Source organism: Epargyreus clarus, unplaced genomic scaffold (genome assembly GCF_041222505.1).
Source record: "Epargyreus clarus isolate Ecla_fem2 unplaced genomic scaffold, WU_Ecla_fem_2.2 ptg000017l, whole genome shotgun sequence".
In the NCBI taxonomy this organism is placed as follows: Eukaryota; Metazoa; Arthropoda; class Insecta; order Lepidoptera; family Hesperiidae; genus Epargyreus; species Epargyreus clarus.
In genome coordinates this window covers 1,814,485-1,834,981 of record NW_027332225.1, presented here as the reverse complement: position 1 = coordinate 1,834,981, position 20,497 = coordinate 1,814,485, and the positions used below count along the sequence as shown (strand labels likewise).

The window sequence follows — 20,497 nt, the reverse complement described above, 5'->3', positions numbered from 1 at the left end:
TTTAAAATGTGGATTACATATTAAAAGCAAATAAAACTTTATAAGATCGCTAATTTTGTTACAAATAATATACAAACAGAAATATTGACCTAAATATAAATCCGGCGTAGTAATTATTGTTGTATAATATCCGTTCCCCCGCTATCCCTTTTCCCGCCACATTTTTTTTAAATGGTGTTTTATGGCTTTGGCTTTTTGTTTTCCCGCCACATAATAGTGCACAGATAATAAATGGAACTAAAAACTACAGATGATGAATAAGTTTAACAGTTAACACTGAGTGCCATAACTACTATACAAAAGGACTATATAAAAGGATAATACAAGGACAAAGTAAATTAATGAAACAAGTTGTAACAAATAAGCGTTTATTTACGTAACTGCTACTAGAAAATATTTTGGAAATGTACAATCTTGGCAAAGTAAACTTAAAATCCTACTCATTTTATTTCACATTAATACATAGATTAGTAAAGATTACTCACTCCTAACAAGAAAATGTAACCAGTTTTGACAATTGAAATAGTTGAGTAAAAAAGTTTTGCCACATCTCCGTGCAAAAATGTCCCTAAAATATTTGAAATAATTATTTAATTACTATATAAATTACTCAGTATTAGTTATTAATTCGTAAATTTTCTCTAAAAATGTTTTATTTGTCAAGAATTAAAAAAAAGAAATTACAAATAAGCCGTTCGTTGCCTCATTCAATTTCTTTTTCATTCATTCAGTATCTTCACTAATCTATGCATTTATATTACTTTATATTAGTTGAAATACGTACTTATCATTTAAAATCATATAGACACGTAACATGTAAAATATTAGTTGTCTCTTTTACTCTTGTTTACATCGAGGTATAACTTTCTCTTTCATCGTGGCATAACACAGTTACAAGTGAATAATATTTTGATTTTTTATGAAAGAAAAAATGGTTATTATTATAATAATAAATTATCATAATAGAATTGTAGCTCAAAATCCTACTAGAAATTGTTTTTATTAGGTAATGCATTAAATTATTTCTCTGCAATATTTGGGCTTAATTAAACACGTTACAGAGTTAGGTTACTTTATCTTCTAAAATAGATTTAATCACAAGTTTGTTTTATTGATACTTTGTTTCTTATTTATCTGTGGTATTAATATTATTATCTACATATATTCGAACTACGATACGATTTGATACAGTACTACAAATCAAATCTTCTCAAATCTCAATAAGTTTTTATAATTTCGCTTGCAACCTTGCACATCACGTGACATAAAAATTAAAAGCATAATTCTGATATTTCCGCTCGAACCTCTTGTAAAAAGTGCAGAACAAGCCTGCGAAACATCTCACAGAGAGGTTAGGTTAGGTTAGGCCCTACAACTTAAGGTTTTCGTAACGTCATAACAAACTAAGTTTGACCCTGGAGTCTGCGGGGTGTAAAGTGAGAGGGAACCGAGGGTCTGCCTCAAAGGGCCCTTCCCTGGGCTTGGAGCTGACTGGACTTATACGGATATTCCGTAGTAGATGGAGAAGACAACTCTTCATCTGGATAACTGCGAATCTTTTACCTAAAAAAATGCAGAATAAGAATATTAAAAAAAAAGTTTATATTTTTAAATAAAGTATAAAAAAAATATTTTTTTTTACAATAAATAAGTAGCAAACTACAATGCAGTCCACTTGTAATAAATGATCCTTGCCACCCATGGTTATCAACAATAAACCCTAGATAGGATTAAAGTCCTACTTAAGGTCAACAACAGATGCGGACCCTTGAAGATTAAGTAACGCCTCATATCAGTATACCCTTTAAACCAAAACATAGCAGCACTTAACAGTGCTTTTATAAGACAGAAATAGCTGTAGCGATGTGTCTCCGAACCTCTCCAGAGTACTTCACGAGCACGAAAATTAAATTTCTTGGACTGACGGAATTTATTTTAATTTTTTCAATTGATTTACTTGACACATTTTATCACCACTGCCATATAGGTATACATTTTACTTTATAAGATTGGTCATTATAATAAAATTCGCCACACCAGCTTTATAACTGTAGCCTATGTTTCGTAATTAGATCATACGCTATAATATAAGGTGCTATTTTGCAATACTAATGTAGGTTATTTTATCTAGCATTTTTATTTTGCCTTCGAATGCACAGTAATCAAAATTAACTAAAATAGGAGGTATATTCAGAGTTAACATGACATGATCAGCGGTGTCACACGTTGATCTGACATGCAAATGTGCCAGAATCCGATTCCGGGCGAAGCAAACATCTAAAAGTACTATTTAACTACACATTATTTATCTTATCTTATATATAAAATGCTCGTGTCACAATGTTAGTTACCGTACTCCTCCGAAACGGCTTTACCGATTTTCACCAAATTTTATATGCATATTCAGTAGGTCTGAGAATCGGCTACTGTTGGAATATAGCAAAAATCCAAGCCTCTCATAATGTATAATATTCAAGTAGGTTGTATATGATAAAGCTGGCAGCTGAAAAACATATATTTTACTTCTTCTGATTAGTTATTCTTGTCAATGATTCGATATAATAAAAAGTATCTTTTTGGAGTGAATTTTATTTTATTATATTTCATAGTTTATTTTCTCGTTCTCCTGTGGCCATTTCCCAACAGCTACTATCTATTTATCATACCCCTCACTGATAAGGGTTGTTCACCCATAACATTTTTTTATTTATATGGCAACACAACGTTTGCCGGGTCCGCTAGTTTTATAATAAAATCCATAATATTTACGTCAAAAACAGTAACTCTACGAACGTTTCCTATGATACCCTATTGCCTTTGCGTCAATAACAGAAAGTAGCAAATATAATTCAAACACAAACACTAGATCAATTTGATTATTTCTGTAAATATAAACTGAAGATACAATTCACTTGAATAACACAACGCCATCAAATCGCTAAGTAGTGTAACTTAACTCCGACACTCGCACCTGAGAATTTGTTGAGAGTGCATTACTTTAGGGTCATCTTACAACCTACACATCATAGATTAGTAAAGATACTTCGCCGCCTTGAAATTGAATGAAGCCACAAATGGCTTATTATCGTAAGTTCTTTTTTTGAATTCTTGACAAATAAAAACATTTTTCGGGCAAATTTACGAATAAATAACTAATACTGCGTAATTTACATGAATTTACATAATAAATAAATAATTATTTCAAATATTTTAGGGATATTTTAGCACGGAGACGTGGCAAAACTTTTTACGCAAGTATGTCAATTCTCAAAACTGGGTACATTTTCTAGTTAGGAGTGAGTAATCTTTACTAATCTATGCCTACACATGAAAATTATGCATCTATTTTGTATTCTTTGTAGCATTAAAAAAGGGGCAAACATTTATACGAAGTAATTTGAAGGTCGTAGGACTTCGTGGTTTGACTCCGGCGGCACCACCGCCACAGCTATTCTGCCTAATAACAGCAGTGTTAAGCGCTGCTGTGATCGATTTGAAAAATACGGTAAAAAAAAAAAAAAAAAGTGTGTGTGTGTCAGCTACGACGCACGATTGGAGTTTACTCCTTACGAATGATAATTATGATATATATCGAATAGAAAAAAGGGTAGGTAAATGAACGCATCTGCTAAAATGATAAGAGAAACAAACATATATCTGTAATTATTCGGATTATTTATATTACTTCAATAATGCGTATTACATAAAGTATGTTACAAAATAATATAAAATAGCGCCATCTAGTGGCAAGTTTTATAAATTGTAAGTTTGCAAGTTTATCAATCTATGTATTTTGGTTCCAAATATTATAATGGTAACTTAATATAATTGTTTATATTAAAGTAAATTTTAATATAATATAATTATTTATATTTAAAACAATGTTAAACGTTTTATAACTTAAAACTTAATAATTATAATTTCTTTGCCATCTATAAAATATCCTTGTTGCAATTTACGGATGAAATTTATATGAGATATCTCATAATAAACATGTTATTATATGTAATTTGGATTGTTTCTGAATGTTTTATAATTCTAGAATTCATTTAAAACGTATTGATAATTTTATATAACTTATTTTGAACATAATTCATTAGCAATAATTCTGTAATAAATATTAAATAATACTGTTTTGATTTTGCCCGTTTATCGTTGATAGATGGTGCTGATCAATAATGCATCCATTTTTATAAGTTAAATTAATATATCAGTAACTTACAAAAGCCTCTTTATGTTAAAAACTTATTTTGCTAATATTATATCTTATTCAATTGCTTACTGATTTTATATGTTACTCTTCTTTAAAAACGTTCATAAAAGATTGTTAATCATATTATGGCGCCAATGTTCATATTTTTCACAGTGTTTATAAATGATCAAACCTATAACTTAATTTATGCAAAAATGTAAACAAATTAGTTAATGACGTTTTAATGTTTTATATATTGCTAATTATTTTTATTGTAATAATTACTTTCATATGGGATTTGAACTTACTGTATTTTAAATTAATAAAAACACTCTTGATTCATATTTTGGTTACCGTTACGCCTCAACTTTTCGTGTTACACTTGATTTTACTCCTCATAAAATTTCCGTACCGGGCCTTATAACTCAAATCGTTTCTTAAGGAGTAAACTCCAAAAAAAAAAACGCGTTCTACACTCACAGCCCCACACTAGGATTCCCTGTATCGTGGGTGCTATGGACACACACAGGGACAAATACACAAACACCCAGACCCAGAAACAGAAATCTAAATTCATCATTTAGAAATCTGTCTGGCCGGGGATCGAACCCGGGACCCTCTGCGCGTCAGACCGGCATGATGACCGCTCCGCCACTCGGGTCGTCGGGTCGGATAAAAGAGACATAGGTACTTATCCTAGGCATTCCAACTTAGTTCTCACGGGCACATCTGTGGCCGACCTCAGATAGAGCTGTAATCTTACCTGGCGTTGATTAGATATTGCCATTGCTAGAAGTTGTCACTTACAATCAGGCTACCTACATGCTTATTTGCTAAATATTGTATTCAGGGTTTTGTGTGTGTTAATGGCATCATTATAATATAGAGGGTGCTAGTGTAGGGTTATGAGTGCAGAAAGAGTTACAAAGCGTTGACATAATATTTTATTATTTTATGTACTATCACGTCCACTAATATGATATTAAATAGTTTACTTGAATGACTTAATTAATTATAAACTAATAATAAAGTGGACTGAGATAAATTAACATACCAATGCAGTACCGTGGTCCATCGCCGAAGGGCATGTAGACACCTGGAGGGGGAGAGGGCTGCCCTTCTGACCACCTCTCGGGAAGAAACTTTGATGCTTTTTCGAAGAACTGCAATTATTTAATAATTATTCGATAAACTTCCTATACTATTCAATATGCTTTTCAGGGTTCTGTACCTAAATGGTGAAAACGGAAGCATATTACTAAGCCTCCACTGTCTGTCCATCTTTCACAGCTCCATTTCATGAAGTGTAACAGATAGACATTTGAAGTTTCTACAAAGTGTGTATTGCTAATTCCGCTATAATAATAAATACTTGAATAAACAAAAAAATAAAAGGTAGTCTTCATACAATAAACCGTTATTTCTCGGCATTTTTCATACTAATTATTGAACAATGAATTAACAAATACTGAAAATTAAATAAATGAGAATTTGTTGGTACAGAACCCTCTTATTGCGAATTCGACTTGCACTTGGCCAATTTTTTCCTTTCCTTAAGCTTAAGTTACCTGGTCGTCCCTCTGGATGCCCAGCGTTGGGAAGAGCACCACGGTGCCCTTCTCAATGACCCTGTCGGAATTGGGTATCATGTAATCCTTTGTGCAAAGACGCTGTATGCTCGGGAAGGGTGGGTAGAGCCGGAGTGTTTCTGCAAATACACGTTTTGCTGTTTTATTCAATCTTATATTTATTATAATATCCAGTAAGTATTTGAATTTTGAATTTGAATAACTTTAATTTTAGTAGTAAGGGAGATACGTATACAAGACGTTCCAAATTAGTCCTCAAGGGTAGGTACGCATCAGTTGCCAACTTTATGTAGGAATCTAATTTTATGAGTGGTTGATTATAGATGACCATGGGCGGCAGTGGCCACTTTCCATCAAGTGTTTCTAGTAAGCATGGAGTAGTACTAGCAATATTATTAAAATATCTATATTCAGCAGTGACCATGTACCAACAGATGAACTGCATGGTCGGTCGCTGCTCCAATCTTGTTGCTGCTCCAAAGATGTTGTCTAACCTTGTATAACCATTTCCATATACGTCAGCTCCTGTAGAACCTCGTAGCTGGCTTTACCACCGTGCCTCTCCATCACTTCCTCGATCTCCTGCCTCATCGTTTCCTGGACGTGCGGGTGCGCTGCTAGCTCCAGGAACAGGAAGGCCAGGGTCGAAGACGTGGTCTCGTACCCACCGAGGAATATTATGAAGGCGTTCGCTGCTATCACCATGTCCGCTGGAAAGAAATTCTTGTTATTCCTCTTGAATTCCTTCTTAGCAGTGATAGTCTTATGGATAGTAGATCAGCCTCTCAATCGGGTAATCCGAGTCAGTCTGAGAGTGGACCCGTGTCTTACAGTGGGACAGTAATGGGTTGACAACAGCCTATTTCTATCCCAAAGCGGAGTTTTTCTCAGATAAAGGAAGATTTGGGTCAAATTACGAGTAGACCATACTAGCCAAAAGTGCTGTAGTTGACTTTACGCTTTAGAATGTTTCATAAAACTCTCTCAGACACGAGTTTCCTCGCGATGTTTAACTTCTGAATCAAGTACATGTTTGCATTGTATATTTATTTTTCGCGCATCATTTTCGAAAAATCAAAAAAATATTTCTCAATTTTCTAATCCAGACCTCAAGCATCACATCAAGATCAATTGAAATTAAGTCAGTAAAATGTAAACGTCTTTTTCTATAAATCATAAAAAGAAATTGATGCAGTTATTCCCATGATAACTGAAAATTAGACATCACATTAATCTAAGTATTACTAGATTCAATGGAAGATTTTAATGGTTCTGTACAATGGTAACTGCGTCTTTGCTGACCATTCTAACCTAAACTACACCGGAACAGCGATCGCACTTCTAAACGCTCTTTCTTTAGCGAATTCGAATCTAAAAGATAATTTAGCTATAATGGTTCCGTTGAAATGGTTCCAGTTAAACTGGCTTGGATTCAAGATAACCAGACCTGACCCAAGGCGCTCATCACAGTATCTGAATGGCGGTTTAACTGGATATCTTGCCCCAGCTATCTACATTACCTACTTTGAGTAGAAATGGTTATACTCGGAAAAATGGGTGCCGGTTATTATTTGGGAGGTTGCCGGGATCGAGCTATGTTCAGAAGTATTAGTTTGGCATTTAATTCCCCACAATTTTTCACACTTTGCATGTCATGAAATGTTTGTGGCCTATGAAATGTTTCAAATCGTTCGCTAGAGGAGTTCTTTTCCCTTGGATTGTTTTCTGCTTGTTCGAATTAATTTAGTTTCATTTAAATTTAAAATGAAATGTCATGTTGATATGCACAGAGTTTATTCAATCCTACTGCAAAATACTTAATTTAGTTAAATGACTTGTTCGCGCGAAAATCGTTTTTTTTTTTCAATTAAAAGTGTATTTCATTTTTATAGCAAAGTTCTTAATTATATCTCTTAAAAAAAGCTCTCTAATTTACTTATAGAACCAAAAGAGAATGAGAAAAAAAACAAAATTATAATCAATTTTTAAATTACACTTCATTGTTATTTATTATTATAACACAATACATAGCATGTTTAGGGCGTATATGTAAAATGTTTAGAAAATGGAGCAGCGATCCCTTTTAATTTTCGAGAAAATATCCTTAACTCGGAAAAGGCGTAGACCCAGTCGTAAGCCACCCATTTTATGCTAAGGGTCCAGTCAAGGGTCTCGGATCTCACCGTAAACAACTGTTAAGTGGACTGCTGAAAACTGAAATGCAGTAACATCTTAAGTTACTGTTGTTTATTTTACTTAAGATAAACAACGATTTGTGGCAAAAAGCTGCTGATTATATATATAAACAAAATACAAGAAGAGTCTTTGGAGATCCCAGAGAATATTAAGGTAAACGTTTCTCTATTATATGTATTATAGTAAACTTAATACAAACAGACAGCTGTATTAAAAAGTGAATCAATACAATTACATCCGTAGAAGGACGAAATAATTACTAGCAACCAATAGAATTTTTAATTCTACACACGTAAAACGTAGATTCTCATACATATGCGTACATCCGAGACACAGGAAGAGTGCGCTGATTATGTACCAAACCTTTTTCGGAAATGTGATCAGGACTTGGTCTAACTTTAGTTTAGGTCTATGCGTATTTGGCCAGCGCGGTAGACTATGGCCTAATCCTTCTCATTCTGAGAAGAGTCCAGCCAGCAGTGAGACAATAATGGGTTGATGATGAGATCGAGATTTTTGTATAGGAATTTGGCTCTATTTTCACATAAGTGTCTTTTAATTTTAGTAGGATAGCCTTCGAGATTATAAAACGAACTTACAGAATAGCATAAGTAAGAAGAGAAGTTTCATTTTTCGAGTGAGCACTTAAAATTCTTGCAAACGAGAGTGAAAACTCTTTAGGAAATTGAAGTTCACAACTTAGGCCCAACTTATTACAAGTTTTATCAGAGTTCTCAATCTGGCTAAAATATATCTGAGATAACGCAATTTATCCAGCGTTCCCTCAAATTAGACTATGCGACGTGGAACGTGATATTATATGATGGATACGAGATAATTATGTGTGGTTTGTAGGCTACATATTAGATATATATAATTTTAATTCGTAAGATAGTTACTGTCCACCACGTAATGCCTATAATAATTGTTTGCGTCTACTTTACAATAAACATAAAATATTTGTAAATATATAATCCACACCGACTTATCGTAAGTAATAGAACTCGAATTTTATACTTTAGCTACCTTTTACTTACTTTTATACTAGGATTCCGTCTGTCGTGGCTGCTGGATACATACTAACATTAATACACAAACACTCAGACGCGGAACAGAAATCTAATCTCATAATTAAGATGCCTGGCCGGGGATCGAACCTGGAACCCTCAACACGTCAGATCGGTAAGGTGACCGCTCCGACAGAAGGTTCGTAGGTACGTACAAGCTTTTGTACCACATACTTTTGTTAAGTGACTTGCACTTTTGTACAATCAATCTTAATGTTTTTACAATGTGCAACAATTTCTTGACATAAGATGATCAATTTATTCAGTATGTAATATTAAAGTTTTATGAAATTGAAATTTTATTGTTGTATAAATGGCGAAAAGTCTTGATTTTGTAATTATAATCTATTCTAATTTATTAATTATGATATTTGGGTGTATTATTTTATATTTAAATAATAATAATTCATCCTGTAATTATATAATAATTTTGTACGTCAGTGATGACAAAATGCATAGTATTATATTGATGAAATATGTAGGTATATGAAGCATTTTACAAAATAAATTTGATTTGATTTGATACGATTTAATTCCTTACTGATTTCCACGTCATTGTCATCTGCTTTGGCGTTATTGTTTCGGTCATCAGTCTGCAGAGCCATCATCATGTCGATGAAGTCTCCCCGCTTCTCTTGCTCGCCTGAAACATTATAATAGCAAATAATTATAATAGTTGTTTCGTATATATGGATACTAGCTGACCCGGCAAACGTGTTGCCATATAAATAAAAAAATGTTAAGGGTGAACAACCCTTATCACTTAGGGGTATGAAAAATAGATAGTAGCCGATTCTCAGATCTACTGAATATGCATATAAAATTTGGTGAAAATCAGCAAAGCCGTTTCGGAGGAGTACGGTAAGAAACATTGTGACACGAGAATTTTATATTTAAGATTGTGTCGTTTTAACTGTAATATAAACCTTTATGGTTTGTACAATGGCGGCACAACAACTTTACCTATTTCTATCTGTTACAGCAGAGTTAAATGCTACTATGTTATTACATAGGAGTGGTAATACTACACAAGACGTATTACTTAACTAATAGCTTAAGGGCAGCAATGCATATTGTAGTCGACATTAAACAGGCTAATTCTGAGATATCTGTTATAGAAACTGCAAACGGAAATTTAGTCCACTAATCTTGATCAGCCACTGCCGACCACAATTGTAACCAACTCCTAATTAGCCGTGAGAACTAAACTAGAATACTTTAAGCAAATAAGTTTATCACAAAAAGAACGATCCTAGCGCTGATACAAGTATTTTGAGGATGGTAGAAAGAACTCTTTGTGGTTAGACTACGGCAGCACCACCGCCATACCTATTTCTAACTAATAACAGCAGTGTTAAAAGCTGTTATATTCTGGTTTGAAGTATGCCACCCTTACCACACGGTAAGGGTGGCATACTTTACCAATTCGTTCCAGCATAGTCCTCAGAGGTAGCAGCCTGTGGCCGACCTTAGATAGGAATCTTATCCTATTTGGGTTGATTACAGAGATTACAGAGATATTAAGTTAAGATTAAAACTACTTCGAACCAATCCGCTACAAATATGTATGATGGTATATATTTTAAACCATGCAGTATGTACCACCCTCCCTCCCTCAAAAGATGCATGCAGATGCAAAAATTTAAAATATACACCACCATACATACCACCACCAACACGTGTTTCGCTCCAAAACGGAGCATCATCAGGGTAAGTTGCCTCTACGACTTACCCTGATGATGGATGATGGAATGGATGATGATGGATGATGGACTGACTATCCTGGAGGGAGGGTGGTACATACTGCATGGTTTAAAATATATACCATCATACATATTTGTAGCGGATTGTTGCGAAGTAGTTTTAATCTTAACTTAATAGCATGGATTTCCGCAAAGTAACGCGTGATACAATTAACTATGATTACAGAGATGTCCTTGGGCGGCAGTAGCCACTTACCATCAGATGAACTGCATGCTCGTCTGCTACTCATATATTACAAGAGAAAAAAAGTATAATAAAATAGCTAGTATGATTAAAATACAAAATTAAAAGTGAACAATATGAAAAAAATATTGTTATTATTTTCATATGTGCAATACCTATTTATCATACATACCATTCTCTCGTGCTCTCAGGACGCTCGTAACTATGTTATAGAAGAAGTCGTGTGTTTTTTTCGGTATGATTCTCATACGGAAGAACAGGACGAAGGCCGGCCAAAACTGACGCATAGTCCTGAAAACGAAATTAAAATTCGAAGACAGAAACGCGAAAAGTCGTGGAAATAGTACTTAAATAATTTGGCTAATATTATAAACCAATAATTTAATTTAAGTACAAAAAGTAAAATAAATAAGCAGGATCCCCACTTAACTTTTTCTCCCATAAACTTGTCAAATTAGGTAAAACAGAACTATTCAATATGAATACACAAATAAATAATATATATATATTGCTTCAGAATTTGGCCACTTTCTAAATTCCCCAGTTTATTTGCATGATATCGCACATTTTTTATTTGTATCCGTCGAATATTTGGCTTACCCGATTATGATATAACTTAGCGTAAAAGTGCTGAAACTCATAAACAATACCACTTACTTCTCAAATATATTCCATGGTGTCATTTCGTAGAACGCATGCAGTGCAACTGCAAAGGGATCATTAGGATTGTCCATTACACCACTTTTGAGTCCAAAAGCACAGGGTACTATCGCATCAGCGGTATACCCTCCAACCAGCTCCTCCGACACCACCATAGCTGAAGAAACTTCTTTGACATTTTCTTTGAGTTTGTCAGTATGATTATCTTCTACTTCAACCCTATTTTTGGCTGTGTTTTTGGTCTTAGTAACGATGTTACGTATACGTATGATGAATTCGTTTGCTGTGTTCTCTATTAATGGGAACATTCCTCTTAATTTATTCGGCCTGAAAAGATAATGTTTTAGTGTTGTTAAAATAATGTTCTTAAAACGAAAAAAATCCTGATGAAATCCAATTAAATGAAATACAATTAAATTTCAAAATTCATTAATTTGAATAATATTAAATAAATTAATATCGCTAAAAATATCCAGCAAATTATACGAAAATAACTTTTAGAATTATAAAGATAGTCCTTTAAAGATAACTTTTGCTGTACTTTGCAGTAGAAGTTCTACTTTAGCCAAGAAATTTAAAGAAAAGAAAAGAAATGCTCAAAAGAAATTTAATTTTATCGTGACTTTGGGAGATAATATTTTTCTTGTTCTAAACTCACGAAAAAATCGGCGAAATCTTCGCACGGAGCTTCTTCCACTCATTGCCACGGAGGAACAGCACAGACCCCGCCAGAGGGTCCAGCTCCTTATTGAAGAAGAACCCTCGGTCAGTGAAGTGGTGGAAATCGTTCACGCAGATCCGCTTGATCAGCTCCGGATCCTGCACCACCAGCGTGCGTTGGAAGAACTGATGCGTGCCTGGAATTATTTGGAATTATACTCTATTTTAAATGTATAACAGTAATAAAATCTATAGCAAGCAGAGTTAGGCTATTGGTTAAGAAATTCGGCCGCTTGGTCGAAGGGTTCGAGGTTCAAATCTCAGGCACGCAGCTCTGATTTTTCAAAGTTATGTACGCACATAACTTTAATAATACGCATTAGAAATTAATTATAACTTGCTTAGACGGTGAAGGAAACCATCGTGAGAAAAAATGAGACATAAACAAAAATGTTTTCAAAGGTTTGTCAAGTCTACCAATACGCACTTGACGAGCGCTGTGGACTGTAGCCTAATCCTTCTCATTCTGAAAGGAGACCCGAGCCCAGCAGTGGAACAATAATGAATGATGAATAAAATCTGTATTCAAAATGTGGCTAGAAAGAGATCGGCCTAACATAGTTGCTATAAAGAGCTCGCATTTGAAGGTATGTCTATTTTCTAAACTGTAAACAGGGTATGTGCAACACACTGTTTCCTTTTGCAATGTATAAACCTGCTCATCCTGTTTATTTTTTCATAAATTATCATTCTTACATGACTAGTACATGGTCATTGGCACTTAAGGAAAATTATCGCATTTGCTATCGCATACGAAACTTTACCCAATTTCCTGATTGGGACTGCTTGAATATTTCTGCTTGAAGATTACCGAAGTAAACAGTAAATAAATCAAGAGCCAGAGCAACGTTTTACTTATATCTTCTTTAGTTATTTTAAGTTACTATGACAATCAGAGTCAGATTCAAAAATCTGATCATGTTTATGTTGTGGAATGATTAGTCACTTCCTACGCCATCTACGAGAATGGAAGAAGTGATTATACCAAGATAGCACAAATAAACAAGGGTTACCGTTTCAAAAAAAACTATTCGTATTAAAGACTAATGTTAAATCATTGATTACAGACAGATACGTTAATTTTATTATATCGTATCGTTTAGATATGACCATCTTAGATGAGTAAACGACACATGTCGGTAACCCAGTTAGGAACCGGTTATATTACAGAAAATTACTGTTTAAACATTTCTACTAGCAGATTCGAAATTTCGCCATGTTGCTTAAACGTATGACGTAATTTTACGTCCACGCTCGCCGTCTCAACATATGAGTTTTTTAATTATTTTAAAATTATGTTCATACACACTTTTACGAGATTAATCGTGGTCACTGGTACCCACGGACTATTTTTACTTTTTTTATAATATAGGAGTAGCAGACGAGCATGCAGTCCACCTGATGGTAAGTGGCTACTGCCGCCCATGGACATTTGTAATCAATCCCAGATAGGATTAGATATTCCTACCTGAGGTCCCCCACAGATGCGCCGCTACCCCTGAGGACTAAGCTGGAACGCCTCCGAAAAGTCTGTCTCCCTTACCACACCCTTCAAATCGGAACACAGCAGCGCCTAACACTGCTGTTATTAGGTAGATATAGGTGTGGCGGTGGTGCCGCCGGAGTCGAACCGCAAAGGGTTCTACCACCTTTAAACCTCCCTACCTTATTATTTTGCTTTCGACTAAAATCTCTGATGTTAACTCATGTGGTCTAAGATAGCTCTTGTCTAGTAAATGCCCATTCATGCTAGCCTCAAACATCTGTATTATCCCAAACACGTATAATATTTTCTACTCGCATAGAAGAACTCCTCATTATTAGTAATCGTCGTCGAAAGCCGGCGGTACATTGGCAACTCCTCTGGTGTTGCAAATGTCTATAGGCGACTGTGACTGCTTTCCACCAGGTAGCCCGTCTGCCTTATCGTTATAAAAAAACTTATCTTTATAAAAAATATTATATACTTATAAAAAACGATGGATACACTAAGAACCCACAACCAGAACAAAAACCTTATTGCATGATTTTAATATATACCAAAAATCCATGTACATCTAGCTAGAATTGTAGGTAAATAGGTATATAAATCTGCATAAAAATATAGACCCACACTTTTGCAATGTAAATTCATAAATTTAATCAACATGCAAATTTTGATAGATTCATGCGCGAATTTTCAAATAAAATCGAACTACGAGTGCCATTGTGTCCCTTTGAGTTATCAGCATGGTCAAAGCCACTGATAATTGATATAGCGTAACTTTAACGTTTTTTAACGTAACGCAATATTACGCATTTTTTTAAAGCTTTATACAAACCAAAATATAAACATTTTGTAGATCTAATCATCAGTTTTATTTACTCGTTTTATAAAAATATTATCCCTTCTGAAGTTCCGGAACACGAAACATTCAGAAATAGAAGACACAAAAACATACCTACCACCATATAAATATACCACAATAGGTTAAGTAAATAAATCATAATCTATTTATAAGTAAATTGCCGAAAACTTACCCAAAAATCTCAAATGCTTGTATTTATCATAGATCCTCTTGAAGCACATCCCTCCCTGCTCCTTGAAGGTCGCCACGGTCCTGATGTGGCCTACCAGAGGCCACGCTGGAGGAGAGAATATCCCCCGACGGGACCAATAGTCATGGTCATATGTCAATAGAGCCAAAACAGTTGCACTACCCAGGGTTACAGCGAAAATATACCATAGTAAACTCCCGTAGGTAGAATTTTGAACAGCCCATGTTAAGAATATAACTGTTTGCACCATAGACCGCTTGAAACCCAACATTTTGATATCACAGATAAATCATCGTTTTCAGAGTTGAAACCACCTGAAATTGTTGTTTTATTAAGGCACTCGAGTCTTGACAACAGCGCCACCTATTGGGTCCAAAATCAACAACTCCTAACACTCACAGAAATTTCATTGAAATCGGTCTAGCGGTTTTGGAGATAAGTAGGTACGAAAATAGTGATGCGTGATTTATATGAATAGTTTTTTTTTAATATAGAAGTAGCAGACGAGCATGCAATCCACCTGATGTTAAGTGGCTACTGCCGCCCAATCTGAGACAATCATCCCTAATGGACATCTGTAATCAATCCTTAATAAGATACGTATCTGAAGTTGACCATAGAAGTTTTGTTCTCGGTGGTTCCTCCGAAGTCGAAATTTAGAGGGTTCTACCACCTTGCGAAACGCAAAAGCCGTGTTTCAAAAATGTCACCCCAATATATTTTATACTCTAGGTACAACCCCGAATTTCACCCTACATCGGTTCTGCTTCTGCCAGGTTCGCCAATACCTCACTAAAATCGCTCAACAATAGGTTCGCTTTACTAAAATAATCCGTAAGACCGCTTAACTATAATAATGTGTTAAAATGAAAGTATTCTGTTTTTATAAAATCTAGATCACTGTTGTCTACAAGTGTACGAGTATTTGGTCGTAAAATTCAATGCGGATTTGACCCACAATTCCTATCACCGTCATGCTACATTGAAATAATCATTTACATGTATATTACCCACTTTTATATTATGGATGATAATCTTAGTTGAATTTAAAAGGAAAGAATATAAAACAATTCAAAAATCTAGCTATACAAAATCCTAACGGCATTGTTTATAAATATAAACATTAAATTCTAATTTGACGGTAACTGTTAATCTTCAAATTTGGATATAAACAACTGAATAATTTTCCCTCCTAATTATTAAAATTAAAATATTGATTTAAATGATGTAGACTTTTAGAGATTTCGAACATAATTGAAAATAACTTTAACCGACCGAGGATGAAAGGTTATTCATTAATTTAAAAGTGTAACACTTTAACATGCTTATAAAATCGGCAACATTATATCAAATCATTAACCAGCCGAAACACAAAACCCCTCTTTAATATTAAAATAACCACCTCCTTTTTGAAGTCGGTTAATGAACCACTTTAACGGTATATTTAAATTGGCAACACAACACACACATAACACAGGGCCGTACTAACATAGCGCAGCTTGCCGGCGCGCGCGCACCGCGACTGGCACGCAACTGATGCTGTAACAGTGAAAGTGGAAGGGCCGCGGATACATCTGTCTGCAACGGACACATAATACTAGAGTACTGGGGGATTTCAATATATTTGATACGTTTTAGTTCATCTTTGCCTCTGTTTACTTATCTACACTAATATTATAAAGAGGAAAACTTTGTTTGTTTGTTTGGTTGTCATGAATAGGCTCAAAAACTACTGGACCGATTTTAAAAATTCTTTCACCATTCGAAAGCTCCTTTATTCACGAGTAACAAAGGCTATATTTTATATGAAAAATTTGCCGGGTCAGCTAGTGCTAGAATATAAAAAATACACATTTTTTATACCATTTTAGCATACTATTTTACGATTTTTGACATTACTTAACAATAAAGGATATCATTAAAACGGTATTCAGATAAATAAATGCTCCTTAGTTTAAAATGGTTTATACAACAATTCTTGAAACCTAAATTTTATTTGCTACATATTATGTAGGTATATTTTTTTCGACATAGTAAATTAATTTGAAGCTTCACCCGCATAGTAGTTTTCCAAAATATTCGTAAGTAAAATTTATGGATAACACGGTAAATACAGTCAGAAAATTAAAAAGTTCAAATTAAATTTTTTAATATCGTATTTTCACTAAATAAAGTTATTTAGTGAAAATACGATATTAAAAAATTTAATTTTTTTTTTTGTTCAAAAATATTTTTTCATTATTACTCAAGTTATATAAATACGTAAATAATAGCAATAATCTTTAATGCGTCTGTTTACTCTCGATGCGGTAAATTACATCATTGTTTTCGAAGTTAGTTCGTCACTTTAACCCAATTTCGAATTTCGTAATTAAATAAATTTGTTAAATGCCCAAATTTCCAAAGATACTCAAGGATTACCAGGCCGAATTATGAGCTAAAATTATATAAAGTCTTTATTTATTGTTCACAGGTGGGATGGAGGTTTCTTATTTTATAAATATGGCTTTTAATAATGGCAAAATAGCATAATGCTTTTATGCATAGCAAATGTGTGATTAGTCGTCGTCCAGCGCCGTGGACTATAGACTAAGGCCCTCTCAATCCAAAAGATCCGTGCCCAGCATATAGTAGTGTACGACGACATATAGTATGTCGTATTTTTTGTATTTTTTTATATGCTCATCTATCTAATATTTTCTTTTTTATTATTGTATTGTAGTGCCACTACGAATAAATGTTTCTTTCTTTCTAATACGAGTAGCATCCCTAGTAGTCAGGACATAATTTTGACTCTTCGAATCGATATACACCTTTAATACTGGATTTTTTTACAGTATGGGAGTAGCAGACGAGCATGCAGTCCACCTGATGGTAAATGGCTACTGCCGCCTATGGACATGTGTAATTAACACCAGATAGGATTAAATATTCCTACCTGGAATCGGCCACAGGTGCGCCGCTACCCCTGAGGACTAAGCTGGAACGCCTTGAAAAAGTATGTCTCCCTTACCAAACCCTTCAAACCGGAACACAGCAGCGCTGAACACTGCTGTTATGAAGCAGAAAAAGGTGTCGACCCACAAAGGTTTCTACTACCTTCAATTCTGATGTTGTTGGATACTTAGCAATTTTAGTTTCTAACCTGGATGTATATCCAGATTAGGTTAGTATTAACAGCGCTCATTGAATTATTAATAAAAATTAACACAATTTTTTCACGGAATTTGCAACATTTCACGAGATCCTGTTTTGTGAAGTACCTAAAAGGTGTTTTACGCTGTCCAATCCGATATCCGACATTTTATTGTATCCGATGTCCGACATTATTAACTTTTCTAGTAAATGCCTCGAACAGAATAGATTTAAGCAACATGGTAGACTATGACTCGAATAACTTTTTTTTTATTTTTTTTTATAATATAAGAGTAGCAGACGAGTATGCAGTCCACCTGATGGTAAGTGGCTACTGCCGCCCATGGACATATGTAATCAACCACAGATAGGATTAGATATTCCTACCTGAGGTTGGCCACAAATGCGCCGCTACCCCTGAGGACTAAGCTGGAACGCCTCGGAAATGTCTGTCTCCCTTACCACACCCTTCAAACCGGAACTCAGCAGCGCCTAACACTGCTGTTATTAGGTAGAAATAGGTGTGGCGGTGGTGCCGTCGCCACCTTCAGCTACCACCTACCAACTTGCTGAACAATGACGAATATCTAAATGCTCCGAATTGGGACGCACATACCTTGATTCCCGATACAAAACTAACACCGCGCGGAGAACGGATGAGTATTTATCGTGAGCACCGAATACAATCTACTACCGAATATCTGTTAGTTTTGACGCATATCTACATGTCGCTTTACTGTTCATCGTCCTTTAGCATAATTTGATATTGTCATAAATAGGTAAAAAGATTCGAGATTGTACCTACATTCTAAATAGAATTTATATTTAATGCAAGTTTATCCAAAAGGAAAGGAATATAAATAGTTTGTCCTTTTACAACGCTAAAAATTAAACTCTTGTTTAAAAATGAAATTCGCTAAATTTTGTCGCGCACCAAAGTGTCGCCTGAAATGCACCGCTTTTACACGGTTTTTTCATCGCTTTTTACAGACTTCGCTGCAAATATCGGCTCGGATAGTGCGAAAGCACTGTAAAGCGGTGTGTAGTGCCAATTGCAAAACGAATTATGGGCAGTAATTGAGTTCGATTGCCAAACGTAACACGTTTCAATATGTTAGCGGATTTTACTGAGAATCCTATAATTTTGCAATTAAGTATATTAATTTCATTAAATTGGCAATCAAAGCTATGAGTAATGTTACAGTATATGAGAATGTAATGTGTTTATGTTACTCAAAAGTAGTATCCAATGACAGTTTTATTTTTTATACAGGGTGTCCCGTAAGTACCAAGACGTACTTGGGGAGAAGATAGGTTAGGGTCTGACCTCTCTGAGAAAAAAAACCTTAATAAAAGTGTCACTGCTTTTGCACTATCGATTGTTTTATATTTTTCTAAAAATTTAGCCCTGTTCATCTTATTTCGTTAACTGCGTGTACAAATATGGTGATGCAGTGTTTATTTTTTCTGTTATGGGTTCGGGGTGAGTGATTTTGAAATTCAATGCAAGACGACCTGTATGGCGCAGCGATCACGCCGATCCGCCGTACAAGTTGTCCAGGGTTCGTTTCCCAGGGGGGAGAAATCTAAATAGTAAATATAGATAATTTTTCCTGTTCTTGACGCAGTGAATCCTAGTGTGGGGTTATGAGAGTGAAAAAAAATTGTCCCACTTAACAAATTATTATTAAAGCAAGATAAATAAAACTTCGTCAAATATATCCATTAATTAATCATGCCTGCGATAAAAGGATATCCCCGCAATATCTACAAGCCTTTATCAACATTGAGTTTAGATTAGTTTTGAGACCGGAAAGTCCCAGTCTATCCCTGACATTATACGAAGATAACTATTGAGTAAACTATACTTCCGCTAGGGACAACCCGAGCAATATTTATACAAGGCAATAAAATGGTTAATGTTTATCAAATCAACTGAAATCTATCTTCTTCTTCTAAATATATATAACTCAAAGGTGGCTGACTGACATAGTGATCTATCAACGCACAGCCCAAACCACTGGACGGATCGGGCTGAAATTTGGCATGTAGGTAGATGTTATGACGTAGGCATCCGTAAGAAAGGATTTTGATCAATTCTACCCCCAAGGGGATAAAATAGGGGATGAAAATATTACTTCGTAACGCGAGCGAAGCCGCGGGCAAAAGCTCGTTAAAAAATAAATCTTTACTTAAAGGGACGCACAATCAACAAGGTGACCCTTTGTGGTTCAACTCCGAAGACATCACCGTAACACCTATATATATCTGCCGAATAACAGGAGTATTAAGCGCTGCTGCATTCTGGTTTCAAGGGTGTCCTTTCGGGTAGCAATGCATCTGTTGCCAACCTGAGGTTGAAGTCTGAAGGTGGTAGAACCCTTTGTAGTTCGACTCCGGCGTCACCACCGCCATAACTATTTCTACCTTATAACAGCAGTATTAGGAGCTGC

The 20,497-nt window shown here is 34.9% G+C and overlaps 1 protein-coding gene across 1 annotated transcript; it reads right to left on the bottom strand.

Annotated features, from left to right (window-relative positions):
* Window positions 1-351: 351 nt before the first annotated feature.
* LOC140749017 (cytochrome P450 6j1) lies at window positions 352-16,443 on the bottom strand. Its single transcript, XM_073082017.1, has 10 exons — window positions 16,312-16,443; window positions 14,892-15,223; window positions 12,310-12,508; window positions 11,649-11,978; window positions 11,164-11,282; window positions 9,586-9,687; window positions 6,276-6,491; window positions 5,761-5,900; window positions 5,247-5,355; window positions 352-1,563 (listed from the first exon to the last, which is right to left on the bottom strand). The coding sequence occupies exons 2-10, from the start codon at window positions 15,178-15,180 to the stop codon at window positions 1,394-1,396; spliced, it is 1,674 nt and encodes a 557-aa protein (XP_072938118.1). The 5' UTR covers window positions 15,181-15,223; window positions 16,312-16,443; the 3' UTR covers window positions 352-1,393.
* Between the last annotated feature and the right edge of the window lie 4,054 nt (window positions 16,444-20,497).